The sequence below is a fragment of the Choloepus didactylus genome, chromosome 6 (genome assembly GCF_015220235.1).
Source record: "Choloepus didactylus isolate mChoDid1 chromosome 6, mChoDid1.pri, whole genome shotgun sequence".
Taxonomy (NCBI): Eukaryota; Metazoa; Chordata; class Mammalia; order Pilosa; family Megalonychidae; genus Choloepus; species Choloepus didactylus.
The window spans coordinates 28,334,203-28,354,176 of record NC_051312.1 but is presented as its reverse complement, the minus strand read 5'-3'; the positions used below and the strand labels follow the sequence as shown (position 1 = coordinate 28,354,176).

The 19,974-nt window shown below is 35.7% G+C and overlaps 1 protein-coding gene across 1 annotated transcript; it reads right to left on the bottom strand.

Moving 5' to 3' along the window:
• Positions 1–1,284: 1,284 nt before the first annotated feature.
• LOC119536832 (olfactory receptor 4S2-like) lies at positions 1,285–2,211 on the bottom strand. The gene has a single exon (XM_037839558.1). The coding sequence runs from the start codon at positions 2,209–2,211 to the stop codon at positions 1,285–1,287; it is 927 nt and encodes a 308-aa protein (XP_037695486.1).
• Positions 2,212–19,974: the final 17,763 nt, after the last annotated feature.

Genomic DNA, 19,974 nt, shown 5'->3' with positions numbered 1-19,974 from the left:
TGTATCTTGATTTCTTAATTATACCTTCTAACCCAGGTTCCTTGCTGCTTTTGAGCTTTCCTATATGTAATTCTGTTATTATAGCAATACCAGCAAGCATTTCTTAAGCCTTAACTGTGTGTAGCACTTAAAATGATTAATGTTTACACACACATACACAGTCACATGTGCACACACACACACACATCCACACCACAGCTATAAACATGTATACAGTACCTGGATAATCTAATTGGTAGAAAAGGCAATGGTGGAGGGTTAGTTAGTGATATGTTTACCTGCTATAGGAAAAAAAGTCCAGGTTAAGTCTCCTGGTGAAGGAAGACTGAGGCAAGTATCATTTTACATGAGAAAGGCATATGTTTCTTTTCCAAAATGAGTCTGTCCAGAATTCACAGTTGGAAATTCTGCTTATGTCAGTCAAAAGAGCAAGAAGAAATGGCTGACTGTATTCATAATAGCTGTTTGGTTCAAATTACAGAGGAAATATTATTTCTCAACCATGCATTAGAGTGAATTGTATTTACACTGTTGAGCTGAGAAACAGTCACCTATTCTTCACAGCTAACTGTTTTTATTCAATTTCTTCAAATTTTCCTGTTATTCACTGTGATGGTTGAAACTGTATGCAACCCAGAAAAGTACGTTCTTAAAGTTAATTCATTCCACTGAGTGTGAACTCATTTTAAGCAGGATCGTTTGGTGAATAGGGACTTAAGTCAGGATGTGATGCACCTCATCGAGGTTCGGTCTTAATCCTCTTACTGGAGTCCAGTACAAGAGAATGAAATTCAGACAAGGAGAGAGCTAGCCATAGAAGCAAGAAGCTGAAAGAAATGATACATGGAAGAGAAGGAAGAGACCGGCAGACACTGTCATCTGTCTGGTTACGTGACAGAGGTGTCCAGGATTGCCGGCTGCTCATCTTTGGAAGATGATGTCTTGATTTGGACATTTTTCTCAGTTTCAGAAACTGTAAACTTGTAAGCTAATAAATTTCCACTGTTATTAACAACCTATTATATGGTGTCTGATTTTTGCAGCCTAGCAAACTTGAATGATACTTTGTATTCAAAAGGTCTGCTGGCTACAGAGTACAGGCAAATATTAGAGTCCAATTAGCAGAAGCACTACATTATTTCTTTCAAACATGTTATTAATTTTTTCCTTCCCCAAACTCTGTGAGGTTTGCATTACTGTCTTCACTGGGCAGATGAGTTAATGAAGTCTGAGAAAATTTAAAGACATCTACATGAATGTATCATTACTTCCACCTATTTGCTATTAACCTCTCAAGAAAACTTTCCTGCCCCACAGTTTCTTCACTGCAGTTTTTACTTCTGCATTTCTCAGTGTATAAATCAGGGGATTTAACATGGGGGTGATAATGGTGTAAAAGACAGCCACCATCTTATCCCCTGAAAAGGTAGTATCAGGGCGCATGTACATGAAAGTACAGGGACCGAAAAAGATGATGACCACAGCAATGTGGGAGCCACAGGTAGACAGAGCTTTGCACCTGCCCTCTGCTGACTGCTTTCTCAGGGACACCAGGATGACAGTATAGGAGATTAGCAAGATAACAAAGCCCCCCAGAGCGATGGTCCCACTGTTGGCTGTCACAACAATACCAACAACATATGTGTCTGTGCAGGCAAGTTTCAGCAGAGGGTGGACATCACAAAAGTAGTGATCAATCTCATTGGGTCCACAAAAGGGTAACTGAAGCACCACAGCCAACTGGATAAAGGAGTGTAAAATTCCACCTATCCAGATACCCAGCAACATGTAATTGCATCTGTTCCTGTCCATGATAGTCATATAGCGTAGGGGTTTACAGATGGCCACATAACGATCATAGGCCATTATGGTAAGAATGAAGATCTCAGTACTACCAAATAAATGTGACCCAAAGAGTTGCACCATACACTCCACATAGGTGATAGCTTTAGTCTTGGCCAACAGATCAACAATCATCTTGGGAGCTATCACCGAAGAGTAGCAAATGTCCACAAAAGACAAATAGTTGAGAAAAAAATACATAGGAGACTTGAAAAGTTTGCCAGTGCAAACCGTCAGCATGATGAGGAGGTTTCCCAAAAGAATGACCGTGTAGAAGATAGAAAACACTATGAAACAAACTTTTGCAACTGCTAGATTCTGAGAAAGTCCCCAGAAAATGAATTCAGTTACATTGTTAACTTTTTCCATGGAATTAATACAGCAGGGCAGATTCCCAAGAGACAATTAAATTATCTGAAAGAAAATCATGAAAGGAACAACAGCATTATTTCTAATGCAGAACAGATAGATACTCAAAGTAGTTGATTATGGAAAATCTGTACTTACTGCTTGGCACAAATACTCAAAGAATTTGAAGTGCGTATTTTCTGATCATCCTTTTTCCATACAAAAGGCAATTCATTGTCTTCAGATGAGGAAACAAAGTCCAGAGAAAGAAAGCACATCCTCTAAGTCACACACCTAAGGGTCCCACCTTCCTAATCTTTCTTAAAGTTTATTTATCTGTTTTTTTCCTCAACATTTATTTAGTTTGTATTCTATAAAGGCTCTCAACCTAATTTTGAAACAAACTTGTGTTTGGAGATATGGTAACATTTCTATATCTGGAAAAGTTCACCTCTTGCTTGACTCAAAAAAGAGAACTTATGCCCTCATTTTCCCTTCTGAACACAGCCATGCCTGGGCATTGCATTCATCACTGAGGATGCCAGTACTTGAGACTGAGTGACTTCTGCAGTTTCTCCTATTCATGAAAATCAGATCTTTGTGTACATCAGATTATGTTCTCTACTTGATCTCAAGCTTTTTGCAGTCTGGAGGTGGTATAGTATGATGAAAACAGAAACAAAATTATACAAACCTGATTAACTGTGCTATAATCTTGGTTGAACAATTTAAATTCATGGGTCTTCTGTTTCCCTATGTGTGGAATTAGTTTCAATTTCACTATCATCTCTATCATTCTAAGATTTATTTATTCCATGATATTAAATCACTTCTCAGCCTGTAATAGTCATATAATTCTCATAAAGATGTAGAGATAAGATTTGACCAAGCAATTAAAAAAGCTGCTGGAGGCAAAATAAGTTCTGTTTGATTTGAAAGATAGGGAAGTGAAATCTCAGGTAATTTCTCTGTCTTCAAACTGTGAGTGTTTGAGGACTTCCCAGCTTTACTTTACCTTGGTCTTTCAAACATTTGTCTGTTGACTTAAAGAAGGAAAAGTCCTACACTTTAACTGCACCACTCCTTCATGCATGCTTCTAACCCTTCTAGTTTCATGCTAGCTTATATTAGTTCTCCCAGTTTGGATGAATTAAATTTCTTGAAGAGGTCATCACTGAATGATAGTTTCAATGGGTCTAGAAAAATTCAGTTGTGATATTTTATGTACTCCTGGTGGCATCCCTGGAGTGTCTGGGCGGAAACAGTTTGTGGAACAGTTTTGACTAAAGGCAATTTCATGGTGACTCCTCGAATCAAGCTGTAGATGTAAATGATTCTTCTTATTATATAATAGGCTATGATTACACAGTATCTTGGATAGTCATTTGGAATTTTATCCACTTATAGGCACATCTCTTCAGCATCCTGTTAATGGCCACAGCTGTTACTGAAATCTGCTTTCAGCTTCCCCTTTGCAGCAACCTTATGCCTGGAAATTCCAGCTTTGGGGAAACTGTTTATTCTCAGTTCTATAAATTAGAGGGGGTGAGCTACAGCTGTGGCTTCTATTATACAATTCAAAAAAATAATAATAACCATACTGATAACATAATAACATAGATTTAGGGCACAAGCATATCTCTCTGCTTTTACATACTGAAACCCCATTTGCTTTTTCTTTTAAATTAAGAAAAAAATATTATTCCCCACTGAGAGAGAGCTTCATTTTAAGGATGTTCAAATCAAAGGAATTTGACAACTGTGAATTTGTTGTTTGAATTTCATCAATCAGAAACTTAGTATTTGTGTACTGGATTGAATTATGACACCACTGACCATACCACAAGGTTCTAGATGAGTCCTGCTTCCTCCTTGAATCAAGATCCAACACAAAAGATTCCTTTCTCCCCTTTTGGACCTCCTCAAATCCCATACAGCCTCACTTTCCTCAGATTTGCATTGTCTTATTCACATGCGTGCCATTCTATCTCATAGTCAAGAATGGATACAGTTTGTTATCTTACTAGCATCCTCTTAATATTTTTATTCTCCCCTTTCTTCTAAGAATAGTATCTTGCAAATGCATAATAGCTTAAAATGTAGCAGTTTAATTGAATTCTCTTTTTTTTCAAACAAAACATCTATAGATAAATTAGTTTTTAGAAGAAAAAAATCTCACCAATATTTTCCAGGGTTTTTGTTGTGCTTTATGTTCATATTTCCTCCTGAGATAATTTGAGAACAGCTGAAAATAAAGTAGGAATGCTGCCTACAGAATTGCTTTGTGAATAGTTGGTGCCAGAGAACCTCTTACTCCAGAAACTCAGGGCCTGTCGGAGTCACTCATTGTTGGTCCTTGTTTTGTTTATCACTTACTGAGATCTACCATTACACAGGATCTTTGACAATAAATATTCTTTTCTCCACTTCTTGAAGGTCTATTTAAAGAGAATGATGCAAAATGATAATGACCTTGGGGAAAGCCATTACCCAAAGTCTTCCTCCATAGCCAGAACCACATCACAGACTTAAAATGAGATTTTCTTTTTTTTACCAAAATACTTTTTAATACTTAAATGAATCTCATGGACAAATGATGATAACATGTCATAAAAAAAAGAAGTAAGATTAACTGATCCCTTTGCTTGGATGTTTGCATATATACACTTTTAATTAATGCTCATGTCAATTCTGCTGACTAAGATTCATTTGAACTTAAATGACATGAAGAGAGGTTCAGGAAATTTTAGTAATTGGACAAAATTACATAGCTGGAAAATGACACAGTTAGGATTTGAATTTTTCTTTAATTGCTTCACAATCTTATATTTATAAATAGGATTGTCTTGAGGGATACATTCCTCCCCTGGACTTTATGAAGAATATCACCTTTCATATCAATAAAAGAGATGTCACCCTATAATTACAAACTTCTCTCCTTTCACTTTGATCAGAGAATTACTCTGAATGTCCAGGATTTTCTACCAAATGGGAATTTCTATTTTCATCCTTCATTCCCCATCTCTCTTCATTTTTCTGCCCAGTTTATCCCACAAACAGTGATCTCAACATATGTGTACCAAGACAAAGAATTCTCATATCCGTGCAACCTTCTCCATATCTTTTGCATCTCACACATTCTCCCCTCTCTCTCCACTTTCATTGCCTCCTCCTACACAGATGAATTGGATGATCTGACAAATCACCTCCTGTTGCTGCCAGGGAAGTTGACAATTATTCCTGTATACATACCCACCCATTGCTACTTCTCTCTGTTAGTTGTTAGAGGTTTCTGTACTGCTGAACCTGTGTATTTCTCCATTCAAATTGCTTTCTCTATGTTTTCTTGGATACTTTATATTATAACATACATTAAATCTTCTTTACCAGCAATATTTACTGCTTTTTACAATATGCTCTCATCATGTAAATTATTTTGCCTTTCCAACTTGAAATAAAAACCTCCTCAAACCTATTTTCTCTCAAGCTCTTACTCTCCTGTTCCTATCTTCTTAAACTGAAAGTGCAGTTACCATTTCCTCACGTTCCCATCACTGCTTGACTTGCTAAGATCACCATAAATATGTCTTACAAAGTTTCACCAATGATGTCACTATAAACAAAGCCATTGAAGGTGTCTCAGTCTTTTACTCAAAATCAAGGAAGGAGTGGAACATGACCTCCAATAGGTAGCTGTTTTTCCTAGGCTTCTCTGATGTTTCAGGCTCCTATCTCTAATCCTTCACTACGTCCTCTGCAAGGAATTCCTCGAACTGTTTTAATGTCTCACAACTCTATCGCAGGCCCTCTTCTTTCTCTTTTCCATACATTCTGCTGGAACTCTCACACATATTCAATTTCTTCAACTACTTCCACTGCTATCTCTAAACTGACAGTGACAAACTCTTGTCTGGATTCCATTTCTGAACTGTCATCTCTACTTGCATAGTGACAGCTAAAATAAAATATATAAAATGACACTAACCCCCGCCACAATAAGTATGTCAAATTTAATACTTTTTAAGTCTCCTATTTTCAGGAATAGCATCCAGGGACTAATTTTATAGATGTTCTCTGGCAACCACTGGAAACACATTAAGGCATTGCTGTTACCTCTACACTGAGCAAAATTGGCATCCATAATTTCCACCCCAGCACACCCACACAAACACACACACACATATTCTCACAAGTCACTCATTTACTTTCAGTCTCAGTTTAAACGTCTATTTCTTGAGGTCTCTTTATCAAACCCCAATTTAAGTTAGTCCTCACCTTCCACTTTCAGTTGCCATTATTACTATTATTTATTGCTCTATTCCTTCAAGTCACTCAACTAATTCCTCATTTTAAATATAAGTATTTGTTTGTTTATTTAATTTGTTTATTGTCTGTCTCTACCACTGGTCTGATTTTAGAAAACCATTCTCTAAATGCTAAGATTAGGCAAGATTTCTTTTGATAATTTCTTACAAATTATAAATCCAGAGAAATTCTTTGTCTGCATTACCCTAACATGCCCTCAAGGAGTCTGCCCCCACATGTCAGTGCTCAGATCGCACAACTATTTCAGATGAAAAATGCATTAATAAAGTAAAAGAGTTCAGACTCTTTTGGTTAAATTCTCTCCATTCTCCGCTAGAATTAATTAGGTATGAAAAGGCAATGAAGCGAATTCTTTGAGGAGACTGTCACTATCCTCTGTAGCTCAGAGCTTCTTTGCTTTCTGGATAAAGCATCTTTGGAATGATGGACTCCCATTTTATGCAGCTGGTGACTTCTCAATCTTCCCGTGCCTTTGGGCGGAGTCGCCTGCAATACACACACCAGCGGGTCCGGCCTGCAACCGAAAAGGGAGCCGCTGCTTCACGCCCTCCTTTCTCCCGGGCCCAGCAACAGCACGATGAGGACGGTACAGCTCAGCAGGTACCAGCCTCCAGAATCATGAGCTCCTTAAAACGAGCTTTAATTTCCTTTTGTCTTTTCACTTCTTAAACAAAATAAATAAATAAAAACGTATCTTTTCTGTGACATTTAAAATCCAATCATATCTCACATTAAGTGCTTTAACACTAATCTAAAACATTTCAATAAACATGATTTATGAGATTGTCTTATATTGTATATCTTACATATTGAGCTAATGTAAAAATCACAATCAGTGTTTTGGGGATATTTAGGTGTTGGATTTGAATTGTTTCACTCCTTTCAAAAGTTCTGTTTGATTAGAAAATAGTGGATTCAATAGTGCTCCTGAGGTTCACTGCTTTCTTCTGAATTGATTCTTTGCTGATATCTGGAGAAAGGAAAAGGAAGATGTTTCTCTCCAGCCTATACTTGGGATTGATTGTTGTGTAAGATTTCATTCTCCTTTTAACTTTTCAAGAGTAAAACATTAAGGCTGATCTTGATCTTCTACATTCCTTTCCTATTACTATTCTTTCTTTCTCCCTTATTCTGGCTTTTCTTCCTTTCCCTTTCCTACCCTCATCTCCCCTTCTTCTTTTATCACATGATGTTAGAAACATCATATAATGAGATGTTGTTCACAATCACTGTCAGGGATAGTAGAGAAATGAGTGAAAAATAAAGGGCAAGAAGTGAAGGTAGCAAAAACCCTCAACATGATTTAATGAGTTAGTTGTTTCCTATTTTTGCTACAACAAATTGCCACAAACTTTGTGGTAAAACAACACAAAGTATTATCTTACAGTTACGGTGGTCAGAAGTTCAAAATACCTCTCAGTGGGCTAAAAATCATGGTCATGGAAGGGCTGTGTTCCTTCTGAACCCTCTGGGGGGAACACATTTAATTGCTTCTTCCCATTTCTAGAGGCCACCTGCATTTCTTGGTTCGTAGCCCCTTCCTACGTCTCCAAAACCAGCAGCCTAGCATCTTTAAGTCTCTCCCTGATTCTTCTCTGCTCTTTAGCTTTACTCTTCCACTTTGAAGAACTGTTGTGATTATATTGAGTCTACCTGGGTAATCCAGGATAATCTCCCTATTTTAAAGTCAGTCAATAAGCAACCCTAATTTCTCCTTGTCATGTAACATAGCACACTCACAGTTTCCAGAGATTAGGAAGTGGATGTCTTTTGGACCATTATTCTTTTTTACTACACTTAGTTAGTTGATTGAATGGCAAATTCAGTCAGCCTTCTTTTCTCCACATTGCAAAATGTACTTTAAGACCTAGGAGATTTTTTAAAATATGTTTTAGATAAATGCTAGATCCTATATGTAAATAATTGACTATTAATATTCATATCTTATACAATGAGTAGGTATATGAACAAGAGAGGGATATCAGATAAGAAAAATCTTCTGAAGGATGGAAAAAGACACTCATTTTCCATATGCGTAGGTAGAGAATACTATCAGAATTTTGCTAGAAAGCAAGATACCCTGACAGGAACTTTGAAAGTATAGGTAATATATTTATATCTTTCAGAACCTAAAATAAATCTAGATCAGATTTATTTATAGTAAAACCCCAACTTTTTTTGGTGTTGTTGTTTGTTTGTTTGTTTGTTTGCTTTGGCCTTCTTGGAGACTATTTCCAAACTGGTAACTTCTGTACTCATTGATATGAACATTTCCATGAAGGTGGTACGTATAAAGAAAGGAAGAAAAGAAAAAAAAAAAAAAAAGAGGAAATATAATGTGTTTACATGTATAGATTTAAAAGAATTAAAGTGTATTCTGTGGAATGTAGCTAAAGTCTTTTTATTGAGAGTCCTTGACATCTATAACAACATTCAAATGAATGCTTGCCAATTGAGAATAATATTTCTTAGTTTATGAAAGGATATTTTTTTCCCCACAGGAAATATTCTGTGTATTCTTTAATAATATTTATGTAGCTCATTATGGTAAACTAAGGGATTTCAGGGTATCAATAGGTGACATAATAAAAAGGATTACTTTATACTATATAATGAATTTGTATAACACTTCAAATTAAGTTTTTTCAAACATGGTAAATGAGAATCTAAGTTTGTTAAGAACATAACTTTTAATGCCACTTTTTATATCTGATATGGTCACTGTGGTGGCTTGGAGCTATGTACCCCAGAAAAAATTCATCTTAAACTTAATCCATTTCTCTGGGTATAAACCCCTTTAAATAGGATTAATTGATGAGATTACTTTAGTTAAGGTAGTCAATTTAATCATGATGGGACTTAATCCTATTACTGAAGGCCTTGTAGGAAGTTCACAAAGAGAAAAAGTGAACGAGAGCAGCAAGAGGCTGTAAGTAAAGGAAACAGGAAGAGAAAGAAGCCCAGACAGGCTGCCATGTTATTGTCACGTGACCAAAAAGCCAAGGACCAAGGATACCAGCAGCCAGACCAAGAATGCCACAGTCTTCAGGGAAAAAAAATCACCCTGATGATGCCTTGATTGTGGACTTCTCCTAGCCTCAAAGTTTATAGCCAATAAATTCTTGTTGTTTAAGCCAGCCCATTGCATGGTACTTGACTTAACAGCCAGGGAAGTAAAGCAATTACCCTCATTTTTTAACACTTTATGTTGACATAATTTCATGCTTGCATAAACATTGCAAGGATAGTACAAATAACTCCTATACCGTCTTTCATTTAGATTCATTGATTGTCCACATTTTGTTCCACTTTATTCTTTCTCTTCTTTCCTTCTTCCCTCTCTCCTTTCCTTCCTTCCTTTCTTCCTTCCTTCCTTTCTTTCTTGCCTGCCTTCCTTCCTGCCTTCCTACCTTTCTTTTCACTTATAAATATAAATGCACATTTTTTTCTAAACCATTTGAGTATAAATTCATAATATTGTGCCTTTTTACCTCTAAATCCTCCAATATGTAATTTTTAAGAATAAAATATTCTCTTGCATAATGACTGTAAATTTATTATTTAAAAACTCAAGGGAATTTTATATTGATATATTATATAAACAGTCCAAACTCAAATTTCAAGGACAGTCACAATGATGCCCTTTTTAGCTATTTTATTTTAATGAATTCAGGATCTAATCCAGATCACACATTCTAGTAGTTATAATTTCTCTTAAGCCTTCTTTAATCTGGAATCATTCCTTAGTCTTTGGCTTTAATGTCTTTGATAATTCTGAAGCCTTTAGGCCAGTTTCTTTGTAGATTAACCCTGAATTTAGTTATGTGTGATGTTTTCTTATGGTCAGATTCAGGTTATACATTTTTGCAAGGAATAATACATAGATGATGTTGCATCTTCATGGATAGTATGATAACAACCTAAGGCATTGAATACATATTGGAAACACTATTTGCTCCTTAAATGAAAGAATAATTACAATTTTTAGTTCTCTTTTAAGTAAATAATTTTTGGAGAGGAAGGTAACTTCCATATTGCCTCTGGGATGGATATGATATTCCAGAATTTTCTAAAAAATTACTTCATTTTCCCAGGTTTAGATTGACTATAAATATTTTGAATCATACAAATCTTTCAGATTTTTCTTCCCCTATATAGGTTCTTCTTATTCGGTTATCCTATCTTTATTTTTCACTTACATTTTAGTTTTTTTTTTTTTTTCTTCTCAACTTCCCACCTTCATTTATTCATCTGAAAAGCAAATGACCGGGAAAAGCTGTGTTATGGGTATATGCATCTGTGGTTGCTGTGAAAGGATAGCTTAGATAAGTTTATGATAGATTTATGACATGTTCATGTCATGGCCCTCCTAATGTGTGACAACAGTGGATACTGCATTTCTTAATCTCACAGAAAGCAAAAAAAAAAAAAAAAAAAAAAAAAAGAAAACAGAAAACTAGTGGCATTTTCTGAGTTTATTTTTAAATCATTTTTCATAGGAGGACATATTGCTAACTTTGACACAATTAAAATAGAATCAGCAGTGGGGCAAGATGGAAGCATAGAGAGGTGAGGAATTCAGCTAGTCCTCTAAAACAACTAGCAAATAGCCAGGAACAACTAGTAAATAGCCTGGAACAATTGTTGGGGGATATCTGTGACTGTTCACACATTGTACACCAATCAGGATTAGGTGCAACAGCTGAGATCACAGCATAAAGTAAGTAAAAGCTGTGTACTGGTGTCCCTCCCCCCAGTACGGTAGGTAGAGCTGCAAAACTTTGCTGTGGGAGAAAGGAGCAGTCCCTGCCAGGAGCTTGGAGGGGTAGCTCAGCCAAGCTCCAATTGTGATTTTAATTTCACAAATTTGAACTGCTGAATACAACATACAAGCACAGATAGCCCTGAGCCAACAGGAATCTGTGGTTCTTCCACACAGAGTGGAAGCAGGGTTGAAGGAAAAAAAAAGGAAAAAAAAATATATATATATAAATATATACAACTAAATAAAACCAGAGTTTTTTGGAGAAGGCTGAGCTCAGAGTGCTAGAGAATGGCTGTGTCCCCCCAAAAAAGGGGGCACAGAGAACTGGGCACAAACAACGAAACAACTCCAGTTGATCAATGAAACTGAGGGGCTGAACACTGGCTCTGAAAAGGGGCTTTTGTTCTTTTTAATTTTTTTTTCTTTCATTCTAAGCAACTCATTAGAGAATATCTCAGGCATTATCAATTGTCAGTGGCTGGCTCAGGCAAGGGTGGAGTTAAGAAAGTCAGAGAGCAAAGGAGGAATTCAAGTGTAGAAGGGAACTCTTTAGGGGGTTTATCTTCCCTAAGAAAAGGGGGACAGGGCCCAGCTCAAGTGGCAGCTCTTACTTAGGGAACTAAGAACCCAGGGCCTGGGAGGAAACCAAAAAACAAACCAGAAACAATTTAAGCTTGGTTTCTGACACCCTTGGATCCCTGGCCATGACTGGGTCCACTGTGAATGAAAGGAACCACATCTATTTTTATGCTGGTGCAGAGTTGTGGGCTGATGAGCACCACCTTCTGGGCAGGATAGGAAAAGCACTGAGTCTAGAGGCCTCATGGGAAAGTTGGACAACCTGCTCCTCAGGGAAACTTGAAGCTGCAGCTTCCTCCTGAGACCTGGGCAAGTTTCAATAAGGCTGTAAATTCCAGCAATAATGATCAATCCATACAAAGGCAGTCTCAAGTCCAGGACAATCTGAGCCACAGAATGTATGAAAGATCCTATCCAGGCAAGAATAAACAAGATGGTGCAGACCTGCTGGCTCATGATGGTGTGTAACATATGGGCTTGTAGGTGGCCACATATTGATCAACAGCCTTAAGGAAGAGGACAAAGATCTCCCTGCAGCTAAATAGGGAGCAAAGACTTGTGTCATGCACTCAATGTAGGATATGATTTTCTTTGCAGAGAGAGAATCCATAATTAGTCTAGAAGTTGAAAAGCAGACATTGATGAAGGACAAAAAAAAAAAATGGGAAGATGTACATGGGGCTCCCAAGTGTCTGGCTGAACTTGATGGTCACAACAATAAGCAAATTCCCCAAAGCAGTTCTCACATAGAAAATAAAGAAGACTAAAACCCCATTTTCTGCCTCAAAGGATCCTCTGTCAATCCTAACAATATGAATTCAGGTACACTGTTAAACTGCTGCATTGTGTCAGTCAATTTGGGGAAAGCACAGGTTAGTAATAGTTATTCCACAAAAAGAAAAGAAATAATTTTATAAAATAAAGACATCTGGAGCTTGAATATAAGGTTAGTCATTGAACTTTCCCCTTAACAATGGGTAGTCACTTACCTATCTGTGTATTTTTATTTTCTAAATGCAATGCAATTCAAAATACTTATCAAACTATTTACCTGATTATATAGGTGGGTGTAATTGCAAAATAATGAAAAAGTAAATGATTCTTCAGACACAATAAACTTTGATTTTGTGGATTTGGCACAAGTACACAATTTCCTGATCTGAATATCTTTCCTTAGTTTTCAGAAATGCCCTGTCACTATTAGGGATAGTGTGTTACAAAAATAGAGAATATCTATCCATAACTTACTTCACAGAGTTTTCACATTTCTTGAAACTGGTAATCCATTCATTAAAGATTCTTCTAATAAAATTCTGAACATTCAATGAGTGATTCTCTAAACACTTGAGAGAATCTTCCTTTCTAAAACCTACATGCAGACACTCTCACACACACATACACACCCATACACACAGACAATAAGCCTAAGATTTTAGCTTGCCAAATAATTATTAGGTGATAATGAAAGAAAAATAGTTCAATGAACAACTAGCCAACAGACTGTTGCCTGGTCTGGCATACTCATATTATTGTCTGTTTTGGTGACTAAGTATAATATATTTCCTTTACATTACCTCTAAAATCTTTGCAAGTTTTCCCAGTTATAAATTCAAACTCCCATTCAACTGTGTACTTTTTTAATCATACCATGTTTTCCATAGTTAAATTCTTCCCCTTATGCATTATTTTTCTGACTCTCTCATCATAATTTCCTAAGATACAATGAGATACTGAGACTATCTATAGTTAAGGAAAAAGAGAAGTGGGACATGGACCCTAAATCAGAACATTCTTTCAAATTTCATGTTTATAATTTAAGTACCAGGGTTTTAGAAATTGAGCTCAGGAAGCCCCAGATGATAGCTGAAGCTTTTCAATAGAATTTTTGTCAGCTATATACATGAGTGTCATATATTCTGACATCAAGGAAGAGAGAACAGAAAGAAAAAGTGAAGTAATGTGTATTTATTTTAGCTATATGCTAGATACTAGAAAAATTGTTTTATGTACATTACCACATTTATTCCCCCAAATAAAAGTAGAGTCAAAAACCAAATCAGTGTCAGACTATTAAAATATATTTACAACACTAAAGCATAATTTCTTCAAATATAAATAGATTTCACAAGTCTGTATTAAAACATGACTACACAAATAATTATTAGGGAAAAGAACCTATTTTCATGTGCACTTTTATATAAATGGATTGTGTTTAGCAGAGTACCAAGGAAAGGCAGAATAACTGTAGACTCTGGGGAGGAAAACTACATTCTAGGTATCAGAGATGGGAGGAAGACCTACTTTTTAAGATGTGTCCTTTGGTGAGATGTGAAAATTCATTGTAATCATGCACTACATTAAAGAACAGAGATTTTAAAAATCTTATTTAGGAAATGATCTGGTTACATATTTTCTTTTGCATATCACTGAGACCTGAATATTCTCCTCTGACATAAGCAAGAAGAGCTGCAATATTCTTAGAGCAAACTGATATTCAGGAGCTTGAGTAAGATGGTGAATCAGATAAAGAAGTAGTTCTAGAATTCAATGCTCTTTACAACATACACCACCACACTGTCATTAACTATAGGTTCAATTGCATTCTTGGAAGTGTTCCTAATTTGTTTTTTTGCCAAAGCTCTTCAGCAAAAAGAAATGAAAGAATGCTTGCAGTTTCTATTAACTTAGTATTTAGATAGATAGATAAAGAAACATGATAAAAAGGGATATACAATAGATGGATAGACAGACATGTACATATCACATGTACATATACTGTACATATACAGTAGAATGATATGCCATAATAAGACACCCATTAGAATGAAGGAATATATGGATATGGGCATCTATCTATTTATTCACTGCTGAATTTAAACATTGAGAAAAGTAGGGGCTTAATTAATATTTGTTCAGTGAATGAATAGATTAAAGAGTATCTCCCAAAGGTACAGTCCTATAATGCCCCACACTATTTTATACTTACTTTCCATTGAGGAGATGGGAAGACTGCCTCTGCTGTATCCATGACAAAATCATCACTTGAAGCAGTATTTCCTGGAACAACCAGATATTATTTCTATTTACTTGTCCCTCTCATTACTAACTACCAATTTTCTTATGGTGTATTGCCCATTCCCATTAAGAATTGACATGCACCAATTTAGTAGGCCAAACCCTTAGTATTGGGGCTTGCCCTTATGAAGCTTGCTACTTCAAAGTTAAGACTAAGCCTACTCATACTGGTGCCTAAGAATCACCCCTAGAGATTCTCTTTTATTGCTCAGATGGGGCCTCTCTCTCTAAGCCAGCTTGGCAGGTGGACTTGCTGCCCTTCCTCCTACATGGGACATAACTCCCAGGGGTATAAATCTCCTTGGCAACATGGCACATGACTCCTAGGGATGAGTAAGAACCTGGCACTGTGGGGTTGAGAAAGCCTTCTTGACCAAAAGGGGGAAGTGGAATGAATCAAAATAAAGTTTCAGTGGCTTAGAGATTTCAAATGGAGTAGAGAGGTCATTCTGAAGATTATTCTTATCCATTATATAGATATCCCTTTTTAGTTTTTAGTGTATTAGAATAGCTAGAAGGAAATACCTGAAATTATTGAACTGAAATCCAGTAGCCTTTATTCTTGAAGATGATTGTATAACTATACAGCTTATATGGTGTGACTTATGTAATTGTGAAAACATTGTGCCTCACACTCCCTTTATCCATTGTATGGAGAGAAGAAATGGAGACCAAAAAAAAAAAAAACGAATTTATGTACACATCTTTTATTTCCACCTTCTCACTTCAGATTTTAAACTGCTTCTGGAAAATTCCCTGCACTTTCTCTCCTTCTACAAGACTTTGTGTGTATGAGATACTTACCATGAAATTGACCAGACTGACTTTCTCTGAATATTAATAAATTCAAATGTTATTCCCTAATAACAATCTTACCAGCTTTTGTGCAGATGTTAAAATTTTTGGTTGCCCTCTTTTATTCCCAAGGTAATTTGGAAGCCACTTACTCAAATAAGAAGAAAAAGTGCCTCTAAAATGCTGCCTGATGATTCTGGAATTAGTATATCTTTTGATTTCAAAAAGAGGAAAAGTGTCTCACATGCCTGCTACAAGGCAAGCTACATTGTTCACAGTTTCATCCCACACTTTCCAAAATTGACCATTATGCAAGACTTCAACTGAGAAATGCTTCTTTATTTTGCCTTCCCTGGAGGAAAATTTAACATGAATGATGCAAAATATGTGAGTCTGGTGAAGATCATTCCCTAGTGTTCTGTCTCTCCCAATTAAGAAGCATGAGCCAGATGTAAGAAAGAGCTTAATCTTCAATGTCTTCTTAGATTATGGGATAATAGGTGAATAGGTGGCCTGCTTTTTTTTTTTTTTTTTTTTTTTTTGCAATTAAAGATGTCAGCTGGGCCTTTCTTGACTATAATAAAAGTAAATGATCATATGTGCACAGATGTAGTTTCCAAAACCAATGTCTGTTAAAGGCAACAGGATCCTGGGAGGTTTGCTTGATCCTGGGGCTGGGACCAGGAATATAAAAAATGACCTGGAGCAAATTTTAGTGCCAGAAAGTAAGGAAGAACTAAAAAGAAAGGCCAGAAAGGCACACATATACAAAAATAAAATAACTAACAACACACACACAGGTACAGTGATGAGAATATAGCAAAAGGACATAGGATCCAACTGAAAGAGGTCTCTATGTCTAAGCTGGAAAAACTTGACCAACAAAATAAATAACACAGTATTGGGCTTTAAACCAAACTATAGAATTAATACCTATGAGTCCATACTGATATAAACAAGTGATCTATGAGTCCATACTGATATAAACAAGTGGTTCAAGAAAAAATAAATTAATGGAGGAGAATAGACAAATCTCCCATAGAGAACAATTCCAAAGGATTTATGTAGATGCTACACTTTCAAGGAGGTAGAGCGTAACACTCCCCTTTATGTTACAGGATGCAGATAGTGTCTTCCTTCCAAATAGTAGAGTATGGTAAATGGGGTGCTGGGTAACTTTATAGTGGAGAAACCTGGCGAACACTGCCACAATCAAGTGATCAAAGTTAACATCAACAGTATTCAGCCATGTTGACAGTATACACCATTGATATGATGTGATGAAAGGACCCTTTGTGGTCTTCCTCCCCCAAATCCATAACCCCAATCTAATCATGACAAAACTATGAGAAAACCCTAGTTTATTGATAATGTCCAAAACATTTGTCAATTCATCTGTAGTCCTGTCAAGGTCATCAATAACAAGGAAAGTCTGAGAAACAGTCTATAAGTACCTAAGGAAACATATTAGCTAAGTGTAATATGGTATCCTCGATGGGATTCTGGAATAGAAAAAGAATGTGAAGTCAAAATTAAGGAAATCTGAATAAAGGATGGAATTTAGTTAATAATAATGTATCAGCATTGGTTAATTAATTGTGACTCATGTACCATATTAATGTAGGAGGACAATAGGTAATAAAAGAGGAAATTGAATGTGGAGAATATGGGAACATATTCTATAAATATATTTGCAGCTTTTCCTTGAATCTAAAATTATCTAAAGTAAAATATTATTTTAAAATGGTGAACACACATATGTGTGTGTTCAATAATTTATCAAATATTCAATCAATTTATCAAATACTCAGTGACTACCAGTTATAAATAAAATTGTGGTCAAAATGTCTGGGTAAACATCATTCTCTTAGACATTAGAGTTTTCTCTAATTTTCATCTTTAATTTTAGAATCATAAACTAAACAAGGGAAACAGGTATCTGACATCATTAGTACACATAGTCTGTGACAGTGGCTATCATAGGAACTTGACATTCTAACACTTAAATCTGCTCCATAACTCTTTCAATCATGGTTATTTCATTTAATATCTAAGGAAAGGGAGGCTCAGAGATACTAAGAAATTTTCTTAATCAAATAACTAGAGAATAAAAATGTTGGAATTGAACCAGATCTGTGTAAAAAAAAAAAAAAACAAACCCTGGGTTATAAGTTTTATTTATTTGTTTGTTTGTTTGTTTATATAGGCTACCTTCAGTTTAGTTTAAGGTTTAAACAAAATTTGAAGAGTTCCCAATACCCCTTCACCCACTTTCTACTGTAATTGACATCTTGCATTAGTGTAATGCATTTGTTACAATTGATGAGTAACTACTGATATATTACTGTTATAATAAATCTATAGTTTATATTATGATTCACTCTTTCTGTTTTATAGTTCCATTGATTTCAACCAATGCATAATGTCATTTTTCCACCTTTATAGTATCATAGAGAATAGTTTTACTGCCATTTGTTCCAGTTCATGAAAAAGATTTCTAATATTTGTACAGTTAATCATGGATATTGTCCACCACAAGATTCACTGTTTTATAAATTCCCATATTCCATCTATTCACCCTTATTTTATTTTGAACAATGTAATTTGTAAGTATTATGTACATTATCCTCCTGGAAAGGAATTGGGTTATTACCATTTTTTATTTTAATAAGTATTGTTAGACACCTTTATGTTCAACTCTGTAAAATTCTTCTTTCTTCTAGTAAGCTAGGACAGAGTTAGGACCTAGAAGAAATGATAACTGGGATGAGATAACAAGATGAAAAAAGAGGAAAAGACATTCCATCATGGAGAGACCAAGAATGCCCACCCCATGTCACTTCCTTATCGATGCTCTCCTAGCTCATGGATTCAAAGCCATGTCATAATAGCTCATTGAATGTTTGTCTTAAGCCATAGTCTCTGCCCTATTTATATTCTAGCAAACATTTTCATCAGTCCCCTTTTATTTTATTTCTCCCTTGATTTTTCTCTATCTTCCCAGGTATACCTGCCTAAGAAATAAGCAACAATTACCCTTGGCATTTTTTTAAATTCAATTTTATTGAGATTGTTTACATACAATACAATCATCCAATATGAAAAATCAGTTGTCCATGGCACCATCATACAGCTGTGCATCCATTATTCCAGAAAGGAAATAAAAACAAAAAATAAAACTCAAATCATCCCATACCTCTACCCCCCCCCACTCCATTATTGACTCATGGTATTGGTATAGTACATTTGTTACTGTTGATGAAAGAATGTTAAAATACTACAAACTGTAATACATAGTTTGCAATAGGTATATTTTCCCCTGTATACCCCTCTATTATTAACTTCTAGTTATAGTGTCATACATTTGTTCCAGTTCATGAAAAAGATTTCTAATATTTGTACAGTTAATCATGGATATTGTCCACCACAAGATTCACTGTTTTATAAATTCCCATATTTTAACCTCCAGCTTTCCTTCTGGTGACATACATGACTCTAAGCTTCCCCTTTCCATGACATCCACACACTGCTCAGCACCATTAGTTATTCTCACAAAAACATGCTACCATCACCTCTGTCCATTTCCAAACACTTAATTTCAACCTCGTTAAACATTCTGTTCATAATATGCAACCACTCCCCACTCTTTAGTCTCGTTCTATATCCTGGTAACTTATATTTCATGTCTATGACTTTACATATTATAATTAGTTCATATCAGTAAGACCATACAATATTTGTTCTTTTGTGTTTGACCTATTTCACTCAATGTAGTGCCCTCGAGATTTCTTCATCATGCCTTTTTTTTAAATTAATTTTTTTATTAAATTCAGTTTTATTGAAATACATTCACACACCATACAATCATCCATGGTATACAATCCACTGTCCACAGTATGATAACATAGTTATGCGTTCATCACCACAATCTATCTCTGAACATTTTCCTTACATCAGAAAGAACCAGAACAAGAATAAAAAATAAAAGTGAAAAAAGAATACCCAAACCATCCCCCCAACCCACCCCATTTGTCCTTTAGTTTTTATCCCCATTTTTCTACTCATCCATACACTAGATAAAGGGGGTGTGATTCACAAGGTCTTCACAATCACACTGTCACCCCTTGTAATCTACATTATTATATAATTGTCTTCAGGAGTCCAGACTGCTGGGTTGGAGTTTGGTAGTTTCAGGTATTTACTTCTAGGTATTCCAATACACTAAAACCTAAGAGGTGTTATCT